We start from the raw sequence: 18,552 nt of genomic DNA on the forward strand, positions 1-18,552 counted from the left end.
GACCAGGCTTTCTAACCAGGGGCCTAGAAAGCCGTCAAGGGGGTCCGTGACTGACAGTCAAGATTTTAAGGGAGGCTAATGTTTACTGTATGTTTACCACAGAGGAGGAACCCCGGGCTAATAAAGTGTTCTAGTTTTGTCTGGAAACGTGCCCATTCAGTGAGGTAATTTCCAGTCCCTAGTATTCTTTGGAATCTCTAGCAAGCAAGCATATGTCATTGGTCAAAAGGGGGGGAAATAAATGATTACTTAATAACTGCAGTTTAATAAACAAAACCTTCTGAAAGCAGGGGTCTTGACAGAAGTGAAGAGTTGGGAACTGCAGGCCAAGGTGCTCAGCATGGGCTCACTGAGGGGAGAAGGAAGGGGAAGAGGAGGAGGGGGAAGGAGGGGAGGAGGGGGAAGGAGGGGAGGAGGGGGAAGGAGGGGAGGAGGGGGAAGGAGGAGGGGAGGAGGGGAAGGGGAGAAGGGGAGAGGAGGAATAGGGAAGAAAAGGAGGGGGAAGGGGAGAAGGGGAGGAGGGAGTACAGGAGGAGGGCTGTGGGCCTGGTGGGGCTGGCAGAGGCGGTGACCGTGACCGCTGGCCCCAGGAGTGTCAAATACACGGAGGGGGTGGCATCTGAATGCCTGTAAGGCAGGGGCAGAAAAGGATTATTTTTGTAGTCAGCCGAAGCTTAAGAGCAGGGATGGGAAAGGGAAAGAAGGACTAAAGAACAGGCAAGGCTTAACCTGGGCAAAATCTGAGTGACAAGAGAGACTTCAGACCTTTCTGAGCACTCACTACCTGCCGGTGCTGGTCTAAGCGTTTCACATGTCCCAATTCACGGAGCCCTTCTGCCAGGCCTGCGATGGAGAGGCCATTTTGCAGAGAAAAAAACTGAGGTCAAGTGGCTTGCTCAAGTTCATGCCTCTACTAAGTGGTGGAAACGGCATTTGACTCAGGCTGACTGGCTCCAAAGCCCACGGGCCTCATCTCCCACAACAAGCCAATTAGCCAAGGGCTTGGGTTCACCGAAGCGTGCTCCCATCGGGAGAGTTCTGCGCCATTTCTGTGATTCCCCTATGGCTGCCGACTGCTGACTGCCGGCACCTGGAATGGGCAAGGTTGGGGGGCTGCTGGTCCTGGGGTGACAGAAGGGAAAGCAGAGGAGGTGCCCCAGGGGGCAGCCCGAGGTGTCGGTGCGGTGCGGGTGGAAAGGTCGGGGAGACAGGTGGAGGCAGCTGTCTGGGTTGGGCAATCCGCCAGCCCACGCAGGCTGACGGCCCCAGGTGTGCGGAGGACTCCTTACCCCACCTGAGCCTGCGCTTGAGCATCAGGAGGGGACACTGAGGCAGGATAAGGGGCAGTGGAGTCATCTGAAGCCCAGGCTGTGTGTGGGAGTGAAGGAATGAGCCCCTGAGGAGTCTTCCCCCAAGTCAATCTGGCCCCCACCCCCTCCCGGGCCGATCCTTGCCCCCAGGCCTCGTGTCCCCAGGCGTGACACGGGCCCCCAGCTGGGCTATGAAATGAGCCCAAGGTAAAATCCCTCCGTCAACCTACTTGAACTTATGCACCCAGATGACCACTGACTCCAAAGCTGTACCCTGGGGAGGTGGCACTCTTATTCTGCAGGCATTGTTATACCCAAATGGTTTCTGGCCTGCCCAGGAATTGCCCTCAGAGCCCCGATGCCTGCCTTCGGCTCTCTGCAGTGGTGGCCTATCAGCTCTCTGAAGGGCCAAGAAGGCAATGGATGCAAAGGACCCAGAACAGGGCCTGGGATCTCATGCATGATGCTCGAGAGGGTTTTCGTCACTATTAATACCCCCCCACCACCTGCTCAGACAGCCAAAGGTCATTGCCAGCTGGGGAGTCCTATTTTGCAGCAAAAGTACGATCGCGGAGTCGAAAGGGATGAGTTCTCTTGGGTGACTCCTAACTGGGCTCACAGGGGATAGAGTGAGGAGACTTCTGTAGAGGGACAGCTCCTAGCTGGTGTTGAAGAAGTGGGTGATGGGCTCTATTCTGGAGGAACACGTATCTGTCACACCTTCCACATGCCATGCGGCTCATCCCAACGTGGCAACTGGCCCAGCCCAGGGAGGGTCATTCTGGTCATTCCTGGGTTGCCTGTGGGGTTACTTTTATTGCCACAATTAGTCATAATTCATCATAACCCCAAGCTTGACCTCTCAGACTTATAAAGCGTGGCTCTTCCAAAAGGGTCAGAGATGAATGGAGGAGTGACATGGGAGCCCTGAAGCAGGAGAACACGAGTCATGTTAGGAAATAATCCTTGGAGTTCTTTCTTACTTGCCCTGGGATCCTGTGCTTTTGGAAATAGCCTGGTGCCCTTCCTTAATAACCGCCACAACCATTCCCATCTAGTTTTCCCCAGATGTCAGGCCATCGTTTCAACCAAGTGTGTCCTGGGCTTTAACCTGAGAATGTGGCACAAACTCAGATTTTTTTCCCACAGTGGGCTGGCCCTGGCTCAGTCATCTGCAAGTCAGTTGGTATTTCTATGGATTTCTGTAGCCACACAGGCCCATCTGCCTGCACAAGGACTGCTTCAGAGCACCCTGCAGTAGAGGGCACACGGACACACAGAACCCCCGGTGGTGAAGCCTTGGAACCAGCAGACCTAGGGCCAACCCCGGCTTCCACCTGACCTGGCCCAGGCCCGACCACCCCAAGCCCCTCTCCTCCTGCGGAAAATGGCAGAAACCAGGATATGAACGTCTCGTATACGATAGATGCTCAATAAATCTCTCTCCATGTGGAGAAGCTTGATAAGGGAAGTGGAAAGAAACCAAGCCCTGGGCTCATTGCCTTTGTGTAATGAGGACCAGGGATGGACAGGGAGAGGGGGAGAAAGGGAGGGAAGGAGGGAAGGAGGGACAGAAAGCAGCAGGGATGAATGAATAGGTAAATATACCAGCTTCCTGTCCTCAGGTGAGTTATTTAGCTTCCTTGAGGCTCAGTTTCTGGATCTACGAAATGGGGATAAGAACGCCTACCTCATTTACTTGTTTTGAGGATTAAAAAAGACAATGTACAAAAAGTAGCTAGCACGGAACGTTATTTATAGCTCCATGGGGATAGCCACCACCATTACCCCCTGCCCAGGACCCATTTCTACTTGGCATCTGGTCCCCTCTCCTTTACTCACTGTGCATAATTACTACAGATGCATAAACAAAAAGGTGAGGCTTCTTCTCTTGCTTTCATTTCAAAAAGCATCATCGACTTGGTTATGATGCCATGAATAGCGTGAGACGCCATCTGACCGTGAGATGGTGTTTTTAACATTCGCGTGAAGGAGAACGTGGGACGGGCCAGTCCCCGTGAACTGGGGCAGTTTCTGGGGCTGGCACTATTTATAGGCTCAAGCAAGAGGCGAGCCGAATGTGGTGATTTCTCTACCAAGGCCGTGCCTGCAAAACAAGAGTCTGTGGCCGTCAGGAACCGAAACTGAGTCAGAAGCAAAAGTGACCTGTGCTGCTCTGATTTTCCTGCCTGTGACAGAGCAGGCTCCAGGGCGGATAAGCAGGTCACGCGGGTGTTTGTTCTCAAGCGCTACGCAGAGCAGCACGCTGACCCAGCGTGGCGGGGGTGGGGGCGCCCACAGACACTTCCCATCGCTCGCTCGTTACGATCAAGAGGACTCATGAATTTGTCTTCCCAGTGATCCAGACAGGGCCACTCTTCCGAAGGCCACATTCGTTGGGCAGGACTGCTCAATAGGGGCATTCTGACTTTTCAGAAAAAGGCCAAAGTCAACATCAGAAAATCATCTTTCTGGTCTGCAATAATAATAATAGCTGCTTTTTATCAAACCTTTCCGTGGGCCGAGCACCGTAGTGGTGCTTTAGGTACATTGTGTCTTCACAACCCTAGGAGGCAGGTGTTTACTCCCATTTTACAGATGAGAAAACAGAACTCCCAGAGATTAAGGGAAGACCCACCCTGGGGTCTGTTTACCCCGGCCGAGGCTCCCACAAGCACCCTCCCTGCTTCTCCCCCGTCTGCATCCAGGGACCCCAGGTTGGTAGCTTGAAATCGATCACAGTAGGGGTATTTACACCATGGAAACTGGCAAACAGTGCGAGTCACGCCCCTCCTGTTTTTCTCGTCCTTTTAAAAACCGCTGAAGAACTGCCTGTCAAATATTTGCCAGCCACCAAGTGGGCAGAGCCAGGAGTCAAATAGAAGTCTCTCTCCTCGGGGTGCCTGGGTGGCTCAATAGGTTAAGCGTCGACTTCGGCTCAGGTCATGATCTTGCGGTTCATGAATTCGAGCCCCGCGTCGGGCTCTGTGCTGACAGCTCAGAGCCTGGAGCCTGCTTCTGATTCTGTGTCTCCCTCTCTCTGTTCCTCTCCTGTTGACACACATACACACACCCACTCTCTCTCAAAAATAAATATTAAAAAAAAAAGTCTCTCTCCTCAAGTTCACGCTCTTTCCAATTCATTCCCAGGAGCAAACGGGCTCTGTCATGGAGCCCCATGACATCGGGCTGGAGGCAGTGGGTCCTCAGGAAGCCGAGCGGCTGAGAGAAGGCTGAACACGGACAGCCCAGGTCTCTTGCACCTCCGTCCCGGACCTCCGGGGAGAAGCCCGGGTATTGCTAGTCAACACATCGGAGTCCTTTTCCTTGTCCGTGCGGAGCTAAAGATTCAACCGAAATGACAAGGGCTGACTAAGCTGGAGACGGGTTTTATGAGGTAATAATAATGTGCTCTTATAAATGGCACTTTTCTTCTTCAAAGCGTTTTATGGCCATTTACTAATTAGTCCCGGGCTGTACTCTGTGCGCACGTACAACGCGTGACGATTGGCTGAACTAGCAAGCAGTGTTTAAAAACACACAGGTGACTGTCATCCATTTACAAGCACCGCTTGCTCCTGTTGCTGTCAGGGCAGAGGGGAAACTCACAGATGCTGGTTTTGAATCCTTGGCATTTGCCACACGAAGTGGCTATTGTCACCTTCGGTTGTTTGGTTCCTCCTAAGAAAATCAGCCCAAACCCTCCCCCTGAGACGCAAGCCTTTTTAAGATTCATATACTCCTCGTGCTCACAGACCTATACATGGCACATCATCCTTCTCTGGGAAAGAAAAAAGTGTGTTTGTTTTACGAGAGAGATGGCGACATACGTGAGACACGGCACTGTGGGTCCAGAGCCGGGAGCCTGGGTCGAATCCTGACCCTGGCACTGACTGGCTGGTGGTTGTGGGCAACTCACCGAACCTCTCTGTTCTTGTTTCCTCATCTGTGGAAACCTCTACTCAGGGGCTTACTTCACAGGTCTGCGGTGGAGATGCTGAGACCAAGTGTGTGACAGCACTTCCCAGGCACGCCGTGCCTTGCTTGGCAAGCGTGTGGGTGTATCGTCAGCAGCCTGGTGGGCCTGAGCAGATATGCACCCCTAGAGGTTGGCAGGGGCGGGAGGGCCATTCCCAGATCACACGGCCCGCTACCGGCTGGTGTCACTACTGACTGGCCGCTTGAAGTGCCGAGGGTCCAGGCCACGTGACCTGACCCCGCCCCACAACTACCAACCACCCTCTGCTGGAACCGGCGCTGAATCCCCCAACTGGGTGTGAAGCCCTGACTCAGTTGACTCTTGGCTCTGTGGGCAGTGAGCCCTACCCATGCCCCTCCACGGGGGGGACACAGCCACAGCAATCCTGGGCGACAGCGTCACGGAGCAGAGAGAATGAGGCTTGGCCCCCGGTCGCACGGAGGTAGAGTGGACTGTTGGCCGGCCAGGGGCAGAAGAGGCTCCAGAGTGGTCGGCTGGCTTTGGGCTCAGAATAATCATCAGGGGAGTTTTATCACAATCCAGATGTCCCGGCCCCGATGGGTGAGAACTGATCCAGAACTGCAGTGGCGTCCAGAGCAGCGGCTCTGAAAAAAGCTCCCCGGGGGGTCCTGATGAGCCAAGTCTTTGTATTACGCACAGAAGGGACTTACTCAAGGTCACACAGCCAGCTGCTGGCAGAGCTGGGGTGTGGACACAGGGCACTGGGCTCTTCTCTGTCATGGGAGTTCCCAAGGTTTCAGGGCAGGGGGCAAAGCACCCACGCGGTGTAAGAACCCGGAGCTGGGTGGTCCTCCAGCTGGTGGCTGGCCGGGGCGGGGGCTCTGTCCCAGCCATTCCCCTCCCTCCTGGGAGCTGGAGAATACAGGAAGGAGAGAGATCCCTCACGGGCCCCCACGAGGGCCCTGGGCTGGTCCCCTTTCAGGCTCACATGATAAAAGGGGAAACAAGGGGAACAGTGCGAGGCCCCGTGAAACCCTACAGGTGGGCTGGGGCTTCACCTTCGCCTGGGAAGGCAGGTGGGTGAAGTACGGGTACAGGCCCTGCAGGCCAGCTGCTGGCTTCTCTCACCTCGGTGCGTAGGTCCGACGTCCCGTGTTGAAAGCCTTCAGGATGGGACAATGCTAAGCGAAAGTGGCCATCTTATAAAGTGGTCAGGGTGGCTGTACTCAACTTGTGAGGGAGCTAAGAGAAGTCGTGTGATGGTATGGAGAGGCCTGGCCCCCAACTCCAGGCGTGCTCCCCTCCCAATTTGCTGGGAGAGTTTCTGTAGCTCTTGGGTCATAGTTCTCTCTGTGTACTTAAGGGGGCGGCAGGGGTGAGGGGCTGGGGGTGGAAACAAGAGGAGTCCTGACAGATATAGGAAAAATGGAACTTGCTCAGGGTATCTTCCCCAGCCGCCAGGCCTGAGCCTGGATATCACACATACGCCAGTGATGGCCCACAGCACCCAACCTTTGTCTTCCTGGTAGGATTTACACCAGGCCGCATGAGCCCAAGTAGGCCTCCTATCAGCCTAGGGAGGGGTGACGTGAGAGAGGGAAGGACGGATTCACTGGCTGATTCAGCAAACTCTGCACAGGGCGCCCACTCAGGGAGCTGGGGGGGTGGGGGTGGGGGTGCTGGACCCAGTTGTTCCTGAGCCCCAGTCTTGGGCCTGGCTTGCTGGGTGGTCAGAAACCACGCAGGGTGGTCAGATTCATTCAGGCAGCACCTTTCTCGATGGAGAACTGCCCCAAGTGGGAAATGTTGGGTGTAAAACACACACACACACACACACACACACACACACACACACACTCGTGACACTAGTTTTAGGGACAAATAAAAGCAAAGGGGGGTTTAATGTTAAAACTTAGACAAGGTCTTGGAGACAAAGGCTTTCCTGGAATAAGGGTGTGTGCATTTGTGGTGTCTTCCTTTCCCCGGAAAAATAGTTTGTCATAATTTGTGATTTTATTTCTTCCAACTAGAAATATACTGAAGGAAACAAAGAGGGAGCAGCCGGAGGTGGGGGCCAGGTTGCCGCCGGCCAGCTTCAGTTTGGGTCCCAGGCGGGGCGTGCAAAGCCGCTGTGTGAGCAAAACGCTGCCATGAAGGCATTCCAAGTGGCTTCCAGGAAGCCGCCATATGTGCTGACACGCATGTGGACAGAGCAGTCTGGCTGGCCGCTTCTCAAGACTGGTGTTTCCTAGAGCTTTCCATTGGCAAACGCTGCCTCCTGGAACTGAGGGACAAAGGTTTTGAAATAAGCCCTGGTGGGAAAGAGGGGGAGAAAAAGTTGTGGTTAGCACAAACAACTTGAAAAAAAGTGCAACTCAGAGCTTTCAACCTAACTCAGAACAGTTGTTATTTATTGTTCGTGCATCTGGGGTTGGATTTCCCTTCCCTGCTGATGCAAAGCCCTCTGGATTTTTCCAAGGGAGGTACACACAGTTCACTACTGTGCTATCTTGTGTGGACATTTCAAGGGCCCGTATGTAGACCTTCCTGGCGGCCAGTTCCTATTAGACATCAGTGCTCAGTCTCCCTCTGCTTTTCCCGGGCCAAAGACGGGCCTGATCCCCGCGACAAGCCAGACAGTGGCCAAGCCAGCCACCCAGTCGTTTCTGTGACCTGAAGTATAAAGAGAATTGTACTCTTCATTCAGTTGGATGAGACAAAGAGGGTCTAAGAAAAAGGATTTCTAAGCGTTCCATGGTCTCCACTTATTTCCAAATATATGTGCAGTTTGGTCTACTGGAAAGAAAGCCAGGCTGGGTACCAAGAGAGCGTTCCTTGGTCGGTCACAGACTGGCGACGGGATCTGGGGCAGACCGTTTGGCCTTTCTGGAACCCAGATTCGAATCTGTAGAGACAGGCTCCACGTCCTACATGGGCCCACCCTGCCAGGCACGGTATGCGGTGCAAGGGGCTTCGAGGTGACCTAGACGGGGCCCCTGCCGCCCAGGAGATCCCACTTTAGAGGAGAAGACAAACACATAATCGGTGCCAGCCGAGGCGGTAAGGGCTCCTGTGGAGGCACCGTGAGGCACCAGGCTCGCACCGTCAGTGATGGTGGAGGTGGAGTAGGCATTAGGGGTGTTCTAGGCAAGAAACAGCCGGAGCAGGGACAGGGGGCGAGGGGTGGCTTGCTGTGAGCTGGGAAACTCAAAGCTCTGCCGTAAGACAAAAGGTGAGGTAGGAAGTGGAGGGGCGGGGTAGGCGCCCTCGGCCCCTGGTCACCCAGGCTTGCCTCCTACTTCTCTCTCCCCACCCCCGGCTCACATGAGGGCAGGGTAGTCACATCTTACTTATCCAGAGCGGCTCATTCAGAATCACAACATGAACTAGGACGGGCCACCGAGAGGCCCTGTCACCACCAGTACCACAAAGGCCGCAAACAGGGCTCCCACGGTGCAGGGGTGAGTGGCCCTACACGATTCAACAGGCCCTGGGGTCCCACAGTGCAGTTACAATGACACCCGACTGCCCTCCCGCTGCCCCAATACCAAGTCAACTGAAACTTCTTTCCAATGTCGCCACTGTGTCTGGCTTTTGCAGGCCTGGCCTCCGTGGCCTCAGTGTGGCCTTTATGTGCTGCCTCCTCTCTCAGGAAGCTCTTCTCCGGCGTGACATCCCACATCCTAGGTCTCCTACCTCCCTTCTCCTTGCTGTGCTCCCCGGATGAGCTCTCTCACCGGGACCCTCCCATCTTGGCCCCCCCCCCGCCCCCCTCACCGCCCCAGCCCCTCACACCCGGCGCCGTTCTCAGCCTCGGCCTCCTTAGCACAGAAGCACGCGATCTGGGCCCCTCCGCCCTCATTTCCCTCCCAGATTTCCGGCCCCACGTTCCAGCCACCTGCGGGACACTGCGATCTGGATGTCTCTGTAATTCAAACCAGTGTGCTCCGAATGAAGGGCTCCCCAATATTAGGTCTTTGAACTTGCTTTGGCCCATCTGTGCTTCCGTAACAGAACCCTGTTTCCACGGCTCCCATGGCTCCCTAAAGCCCTGCGGTGAATTCATCCTGATGTTCTTCCTCCTCCTCCACAACGTCCCTCCGTCCTTTGTGACACCCCCTGGCTCCAGGTCTTACTACCTTTCAACAGAGCTGCTGCACAAGGCTGTTTCTCCCCCCGGGCACGGGCTTGCTTCACCCTTCTGCTACAAGTAGAGGCCTTTTCTTCGAGTGCGCATCCCTGTCGCTACCCCAACCACGACCCTGCATGTTCCCTGGACTTGCAGCCTGGCACTCCACGATTGTCACTATCCGGCTCCGACATGTTAAAAAAGCTGTGTTTGCCCTTCCATTTTGGGGCGCATGCACCCCTCCCCTGGGAAGCTAAGAAAGCTAAGGATCCTCTTCCAGAAAAATTGCAGGTATGCCCTCCAGCCTCCTGGAATTGGGGGAGGTCACAGACTCCCCGACGCCCACGCATGGCCCAGGACGCAAGCCCCCCGCTCCAATCTGGCCCCCTGCTCTTCCTCACACATGCCATTTTCCACCTCTGGGCTTTACTCGTGCTCAGGTCAAATGTCAAGTCCTCCCTGGCTACCAAGAGGTTCTCTCCCTTTGCACTTCTCCCAGCATCTGTCACGTACGCTACATGTCATACTTGCCGGGCTGCGCGGTGGGCCCTGGAAAGCAGGGAGCACATCTTTCAGTGACCCCACAGGCCATCCCGTCGACAGCATCCTCAGCTGGCCCCTCAGCGAGACCTTCACGGCTGTAATTAAGGTAACTACGGATGGCCACCGGGTTGCAGGAGGCGTTAACGCATGTCCATTGCACGCTGTTCAAGAAGGTGAGAAAGTAGCCTCAGAAGGCAGACAAATGTGACACGCAGGCACCGAAGGAGAGGCTGCAGTCCGTTCTCAGACTTCCAATTATGCCAACACTTTGAAGGATAGAGCAGCCTCCTCCATCCACATCCTGCTTAACACGGGCCTGAGCCGGCCACGCTGTCACCGTCTCTGGGACCCGTGACCTCAAAGCCCTTTCCAGCCAGTTGCACCACCACAGTTGTCCTGATGGACAGGAGGGGGTGCGTGGGGTCCAGAGAGCCACAGACCTAGAGCGAGGCTGGCAGGGCATGCGAGGCCCTGGGCTGTGTCTCCCACCGTGAGCAGGGGTGACGAGTCCAACCCCACGTGACGCTTGCACGGGACAGTGTAGGAAGGGATCTCGTCAACTGTCTGCAGCCACCCAGTGTGCGGGCCACTCCTTGCCCACCCATGTTTCATTTGCTGCTGTTTGCCCAGCGACATGCATGTGTTCACTGGAGGACAGCCTGGTGGCCCATCCTCGACAGTCAGCGATTGACAGGCTGCTGCCGACGTCCACTGTACTTGCTTTGCTGCCTGAGGTGTCCTGTGGAGCACGGCCGACCCCAGAACCAATGGGCAGGGTGGTGCCCCCTCCCCAAGTTACAAGTCGGCCCCCCGATAGGCACCCGATGAGTGGACGACGCTGGCTGGGGCTGGGGCCCGCCCCCTCCCTCCCTCTCACTTCAGGTCCAGAGTCCCACGGGTCCCCAAACAAATCTGATCAGCTGTTCTTCCTCGGAAACTTCTGGGGTAGGGGCTGCAACACTACCAGCTCCTTAGACCAAAAGGTCTTGGCAAGAGGGAGCAAGCTTTAGAGTTAAGTTCTTTCCTTCTTCAGAAAGTTCTAAAGTTTCCTGTTCTGTCCTGGGCTTTCCCTCCAGGGCAAGCTGTGTGACGCGAAGGGGAAGCAGTGTGGAGAAGGGCTATTTAAAGGCATGAGGCTCCCGGCTGTTGTCAGCGGGCGCTGCCCCACTGGGCTCCTCACGAAGCCAGTTCAGGGAGAGGGAGGAGGAGGAAGGGGAAAATGACAACTGGCTCCCACCCATTTATAGATTTATTTTTTTTAAAGTGCTGTTTTCATTTATTTCACTTCTTATCAGAGAAAATGGAGAAGTGCCCAGGGTATAGCTTGCCAAAGGCACTAGTCATCTATCACCTTTTGAAAAACTGACCCAAAGACAAACCGTATGGCACGCTTCAAAGTGTAAGTGTGCGGCAGGGTGGGGGAGGGGAGGTCTCCTCACCTCCGCGCTAACTGGCCGGGAGGACCCGTGGGGAGAGAGGCCTTGAGTCAGTCAAACTCATCATTTCTATTCACGCTGGAAGGGAATTTATTTTTAGACCAAATTCGAGCTGAATATGCCTTAGGACAAAGTAAGGTTCTGACCTTCTTCACTGGTCTCAGTCCCTCTGCTCCGGGTTTTATAAAATCACAGCTCGGTCCAATCCCAGAGTCTCAAGTAGGAAGAATGAAGCTTGAAGAACGGACCCCAGGCTGCGGCTGGGTAGGTTTTCCATGAATTCAGAGCAGGAGTGGCTACCGGCCAGGCCTCGGCTCCCGGGCCGACAGGGAGTGCGGCAGACAGACCCCTCGGTCCAGGAGTCAGGGAGTGGGCGCTCGGCAGGAAATCTCTTCCCTTCTCGAGGAGTCAGATCCTTCATGTACAGAGCGGTGCCCTGTAGGCCGGGGCTGTGAAGGCCGCGGGGGTGAGTGTCGTGTGCGCTCCAGAGCCAGCACACCTGGGCTCGAGGGCCGACGCTGCTCTTTACTGGCTCTATCGCTTGGGCAAGTGACTCACCTCTCCGGCTTTAATTTCTTCAACTACAAAAGGGGAAAAGTAACCTTCAATTGTCTTAAAGGGTAATCCTCGTGAGGGTTCAATGAGATGGCCCAAGTGAGCACTTGGCCTGGTGCCTGGCGTCATAGATGATCAATAGATGTCAACGGTTACCGTGGGGACGAAGCTGGGTCCGAGGGGAGAGGCTCTGAGTCTGTGGGGGCAGCAGAAGAGGGAGCCCCTGTGTGGAAGAAGAGGACATAGGGTCCTTGCCCTCGGTTCATCCTTTCTGTCACGGCTTGTTGGATGATCTCTCGCTTATCACATTGAGCGGGGCAGTCGGAGGGACAGAGATGGCCAGTCTCGGGGGGGGGGGGGGGGACACCCAGCCAAACTTTTCGGGACACGGCGCATCTCTTAAAATCCAGTCCGGAGGTGCCAGCGGCACGCTTGGGTTATCTGAGGATGGGCTGTGCGGTCACAGCCACCGGCACCCTCTTTGTCTTCTGCCCAAGCTGCTGGCCGTGTTCCTGTGTGTAGCTCTGGTCAAAGGCTTGGTCAGGGAGGAAGCTGCAGCCGTGAACTAGAGGGATGTTTAAGAATCACAGGGCTCTGGCGGCCCGTGATGGCGGCGCCCAAGTTGGCTGGGTCCCCACACAGGCCTTCTGTTCAGGTCACCAGGTATCGTAAGGGGCAGTCCGTGGGTCAGGTGGAAAGAGTACCGAACCATGGAGACATGGGTTCTAGTGCAGGCCTTGGCTTGTCGTGTCATCCAGAACCGGGACTCAGTGTCCTCACCCGGAGCAGGAAGATTTATACCTGATGGTCTCTTAGTGCCACCTACTTATGGTTCTGAGACGCCCACGTGACCTTGAGCAAGCCATTTAACTTCTTTGGGTCTTGATCCTTCACCTGTTCAGTGAGGGCCCCGGCCAAGCCCGGGGCCCAGCGTGTCACAGGTGGTGGCAGTGCGGAAAGGCGGTAGTGGTGGCTGTTACCATCCGCGGCGCCTTTTCACAAACAAGACAGGGTCAGCGATGAACACTGCAGGGCCCTGAGGAGACGTTTAGTGGCACCACAGGCAGCGCACGACAGGGACGGAAGACCAGTTCCCCAGCTGTCCCTGTGCCGTCCCACCGAGGGGAGGCTCCACAGCAGGTTGATAGTAACCAGCGCGTTCTGGGGAAGGGGTTCTGGAAAGTTATGACAGGGACCATTAGGGAAATCTGCAGACGCCTTCGGGTGAAGGCATTTAGGAACTGTGTCCAAAAAGGGCTCATCTATAGGGGTTTTCCCTACGGGAATTGCAGTTCTGTATTTATTCAATGGATATTTTCAAACGAATAAAAATCCACATTTGAACGTGTGAACTGATATGGCTTTAAGAAAATTCTAACAGAAACAGAAAACAAGGCCCAAACGGGTTGGGGACTCTGGAGAAGGGGAAGGGGCCCCGTGGAGCGGGTGAAGCAGGGCTGTCAGTGTGGCAGGAAGCCCCGCTCTCTGTCTGCAGGCAGGAAAACGCAGGCTTAGTGAGTTCACGTGCCCAGTGGTGCCCTGATCCTGGTGCCACTGGGGCACATCTTCCCGCAGGCCGGAGACCCTGGGGTCTTGCTGCCTTCAGCCTTGCTTACTTGGGACTTTGTATTGTATAAAAGCCTAAACGATTATCTTCTTCCAAAACAGGGCTTGGTAGTCTCTTTTTGGAATTCGAAAATCTTTTTTCTCTGGGCAATCATGAGATGAGCCTTAGGATGTCTGCCAGAGTCAGGCCAACGTGGTGGTGGAGAGGGGCGGGGTGGGAGAAGTGGTTTGGGGACACGACCCTCGTTGTCAGGAAATCAAGGAAATATAAATCAAGTCAGAATGCATTTTTGCAAAGAGAGGCAAGTTCCAAAACATCTAAGGCCCATTTCTTTCCCCACTTTTCTGCTGCAGCTGTGACTTCAACTGGCACATGTTTTTAATCAGTCATATGAAAACCGATTGTGGTCTGAAAATCAAAGCAGTCCTGTAAATAGTGAGACAAAGTCCTGCTAATCATTTCTCGTGGTCTTGCCTGGTCCTCATTGTCCTGGACGGGCCACTGTAAATACTGACTCATCTGAGGTTACTCTCCTCGTGTCAGAGGAGTCAACCTTAAAATAGGATCTCTACAAAGAGACCTGCGTCTACTCCAATGCCCTTCACCCCAAACCCTCCAAAGGCCCCTGTGAAGTCTGCCCATCAGACTCCGGGCGCCTTGGTGGGCAAGTGACTGGCACAATGGAAGCTTATTTTGTAGCTGTGCCCCAGGCGATGTCCGCCTGGCTCTCTGGCGTGGGCTCTAGGAACAAACAAGTGGTTGTAACTGGTTCACACAATCTCCCTAAATGTGTCGATCCTTGAGCACGGCTGCTTCGTTTTTAGGGGGTCCGAACTTGCAAAACAAGAAAATCAACACGCTTGAGATGCAAAGGCTTGATATCTTGCTGGGAACACAGCATCAGGAGCTCACAGCTTCGGGTGGCAGCCCCCACCCCCAGCTGGAAGCAATCTCCCCTCCGCTGGATTCCACGGCACACCGGGCCTCCAACCTCAGGCCCAGCCATGGTCTGACTCGAGTCTGGAATGTTTAGATTGGTGTCTAGACGATGTCTTGTGCAGCTCGGGCTCCTCGCCTGTGAGACTGCCGACGGGCTGAGACTGTAGTCTCAGTATGTGTTGAATTAAATCAAATGCTGTTTTAGGAGGACTTCAACAACCAACCAACCGAGATCCATTTCTAGACATCAAAGTATTGGGATGGAATCTGGCTCCTTCTAAATCACAGGGTATTTTTAAATGCTTACTAAAATGATCAAAATTACCTAGTGGTTCTCTCTCCTTCTGAGGCCCTCCAAGGAGGCCCTCTGGAGCCTGGCCAGTTCCTTTGGGCTACAGAAGCTTGCAGCCAGCTTCTGCAACTGCAGGAGTGAGGCCTTGTCCCCAGGGCTGCAGGTATCTCTGCCCCCTTGGAACCCTCTGGCACAGTGCATGAGAAGGCGGCCAAGGAGGACAGCAGAGGTCAGCTGGCCAAACGAGAGGGAGGCACGGGTAGTCCTTATGGGCTCCTGAGCCTCCCCCAGCCACAGGGCTCCCATCCTCCACTGGGCCCCATCTCTGGGGGCACACATCCGCCACATTCCAACCGTTCTTCCATAGCCACCACACACTCCTCGACGGCAAGATGGTCATATTCAACCGCCTTTTGGCATCCCAGGTTTGGCGTGGGGCTCAACACACAGCAATGCAATAAATATTTCTAACGAACGTAGACATTTGGCTTAAAGACGTACTTTAGAATTACAACATTTTGGAACAAAAGGAAATCTCAGAGGTCATACAGTCCAATCACTACAGGGAAGGGAAAACTGAGAGCCGGAGAAAATGGTGGCTCCTCTAACACAGCACACGACAGTCACGGCTGTTAGTACAGGTTTTCTCTGTAAGTCTCTGGACAGCAGAATTTAGGGATGGTTCGTCCTTACTGCCCAGTAGTGCTCAACTTCCTTCGGGCCTCACAGCAAGTGAATGCTAACTTGGTGCATGAGTGAATGAAGTGCCCACGGCCAGCTGGAGGCCCTGGAGCTAGGGGCAGCACTCGCATTCCTCTCAGCCTGATGCTGTTTGCATCCTGAACCTATTCGATGAGAGGCTGGGAGGAGGGTTCCAAAACATCTCTGGCGTGGGCTCTAGGAACCCACGTGGTTCCTAGAGGAACTCTAGGAACTCTAGAGGAACTCTAGTACCTTGTGGCCACTGAGAAAGGCCTGGGCCCCTGGGTGGGGAGGGGGCTGAGATGAAGGGGTGCACCTGGTTGGGCTGAAGCCAGACAGCGGGTGTTGGGGGCGGTGGGGGGGGGGGCTAGGGAGTGTGGCACTGCCTGGGGACCCAGAGCAGAGCCACAGTCCTGTGCTCATCCTGTTTCCCTCACTGTGCCTCAGATGGCAGGTGCCTCGGTGGCGGGCACCGGTCTTCTGCTCCCTCTGCCCAGGGCTGCATGAATAGGAGCTGAGCACTGCTCCCGTGGATGGCTGTGTGGATGCCCGTGAAGGGTGTCGGGATCCCTCCACAGGCCTGGCCAGGACGAGAGCTACTCCTACGCTCACCTGTGCTGGGGAGACGCTGACCGCCCATCCGATGGCAGTGAGTCACTGCCAAGGTCACAGATTACTCTCCCCTTCTTAGTCAGCGAAGGGGGAAAAACCAAAGGATAGACCTCGAAGAGGAAGTGCTCAGGGTCCCAGCCGAGCTGGCCATGTGGAGTGGGAGTGTGTGTCCGAGGCCCCAAGTCACACTCCAGCGGGGATTGTGCCTCAAGGCTCCCGCTCAGCACTGCCAGGCATCAGCCTCCGCAGGAGAGTGCCAGACCCCCACAGTGCCAGGGCAACACTTAGGAGATGGACTCTTTGGGGCATAAACAATCCTGTCCTCCCTAGAGAGTCTCCCTGGAGCTTTAAAGTGGTGTTTGCCTGGCTGTGAATTTGGGTTCTCCACTTAGACTCGGCATCTGGAGGCTGCAGTTCATGTCTTCCGTGGATGCCCGGGCCCCTGCCTGCTGCTTCTGGGCCCAGCTTTTCGTCGCTCCAGCTCTCTGAGTATTCGCACCCCCTCCCCAAGCTGGGTGTTCACAGGTACCCCTTGCAGACCGAGGGGAGGGGCAGCAAGGATGGCCAGGGTCCCTCTTCTTTCTATTCTAATCCCTCTGCCTGGCAGCTGAAATAAGATCCGCAGACATCTGGCTCTCGGGGCTCACAGATGGGAGAGCAGCGATTCCAAAGGAAGGAATTATTCAATGGGAGAGGCTGCCCGAGACCCACCCTCCCTGCTGGGCTCCAGGGGCCTTGACAGAAACTTCAGGTGGGCTATGCTGGGCTGGGAGTGTAGCGAACTTCTCCAGCAGGCTGGCAGGAGGCAGAACCGTGGCAGGCGGGGAGCCTTATGGGTCCTCTCAGTCATTCTGAGGGGCACCGCGGAGGGTGGGGAGGAGCACGGGGGAGGAGCCCACCTGCTCCGCAGGGCTCTTTGCACCCTGCACCAAGCCCGGGGCCCTGTGCATGCTGTGCACGGGCAGCTCTGGCCCCGTGTGCCAGTTACAGAGAGCCAGGGCTGGAAGGAAATGAAGGACACACAACGTGGGTAAATGAGATCCACACACGGTATCAAACGGGCTGGTTCAAATGATTGGTATCACGGTTGCAGTGCGTTGTGAAATCAATTTAGTGGGTCCCAAGCAGCATTAACATGAAACAAAATAAAGTCAGAGTGTATCACATGTGGCGAGGGGAAACAGTTTTTCACGAAACTTTTGTTTTAGTTATAAAGACAGAATTAGGTTATAAAATAAATATCTTCCCGTGGATTGCGGTTAAAAAAAAAAAAAACAAAAACAAAAAACCTGGAAGCCATAAGTATAAAGGAGGGAGGGTGCCTGCTACGTGCTAGACTTCATGCTATTTGTTTCCATCTATATTATTTTACGTTTACTTCTCCTGATGGGCCTACTGCCGGGGAGGTATTATTATCTCTGTTTCTGCCAATGAGAAATCTATGATTCAGAGACGCAAAGCAGCTTTCTAAGACCACGCAGGTAACTGGTGGCAATGCTATTTATAAATCCAGAGCTGCTAGCTGCTGGACTCCAAAGGACACGTTTTTTCCACACTGCCATGGTTTCCAGAGGAGAGAGAGCTGGAGATGGCGAGGCCGGGGCCCTACCTCTGGGGCTGCCATGTGACACCGAGTCACTCGGACTCCTCTTTGCGTTCGGGGGTTTCTCCAGTGCTCTGCTTTGGCGATCCTCCCCTCCCAAGCACCAGGTTAGCTACATTTGGGTCTCCTCCATTAACACCGAATGGCCGACAGCCCAGGAACGAATTCAGAGAGTTACTTACTGCCAGCTCACATTCGTTCTTACAAACCCCTGCTAAATGGCCCTCCCTCTTGTAGGTTTATGTGTCTAGAGGTGTTGACTGGTATCTTTAGTCCCCCTCTAGGGACCTGCATCGGGTGGCTTTTCAGTAGAATCATGACTGCAATGACAAGGGACAAAGGGATGAGCTTGGCCTCCCTCTCGCTTGTCCCTCGGGTTCCCGGAAGTACTAAAGCACCTGCGTGAAGAAGGAGGCCTACTCTGAATGTCCGCGAGAAGGAAAAGAAAGTACAGGGAGGACCTGTGCAATCTACCCAGGTGCACATAAGAGGCATCATAAATGTTCTCCAAATAATGAGCCCCAGAAGAGCAGAGGGCAGAAGGTCCTTTAATAGTAAGGTCATTTGGGATCTTAAAATCTCCAGGGTTGTTGAGAAGTACGATGTCTGGAAAATGCTATAAAATGGGAGGTATTATTATCTTGACATAATTGAGCTGTAGACTAGGAATGGGGAGGCCTGAAGTGTGATCCTGGCTCTGCTTCTTACTGGCTATGCGACTTGGGATGGGCCACCTCACCTCTCCGCACCCCACACTGCCTCATCTGGAAAGTGAAGGGATGGCTTCTGAGTTCACTTCCAGGTCTAAAACACTACTATCCACTTATTATTATTATTATTATTATTATTATTATTATTATTACTTTGGTAGCAATCCAACCACTTTAGCCAGAGACAGTGGCTTACGTGGAAACAGTAATTAAT

At 54.5% G+C, this 18,552-nt stretch overlaps 1 protein-coding gene across 2 annotated transcripts in view; it reads right to left on the reverse strand.

Moving 5' to 3' along the window:
* Window positions 1-7,119: 7,119 nt before the first annotated feature.
* The window catches only part of BABAM2 (BRISC and BRCA1 A complex member 2), a 397,923-nt gene continuing 386,490 nt past the window's right edge, over window positions 7,120-18,552 (reverse strand). The window contains exons 12-13 of one of the 2 annotated variants that reach the window (XM_030311392.1): window positions 9,907-10,083; window positions 7,120-7,562 (exon numbers count right to left, since the gene is read on the reverse strand). In XM_030311392.1, coding sequence (XP_030167252.1) covers window positions 7,499-7,562; window positions 9,907-10,083 — 241 coding nt within the window. In that variant the 3' untranslated portion in view covers window positions 7,120-7,498. The remainder of the gene's footprint in view (window positions 7,563-9,906; window positions 10,084-18,552) is intronic. The other variant, XM_030311393.2, reaches the window with a different exon arrangement.

The sequence above is a fragment of the Lynx canadensis genome, chromosome A3 (assembly GCF_007474595.2).
Source record: "Lynx canadensis isolate LIC74 chromosome A3, mLynCan4.pri.v2, whole genome shotgun sequence".
Lineage (NCBI taxonomy): Eukaryota > Metazoa > Chordata > Mammalia > Carnivora > Felidae > Lynx > Lynx canadensis.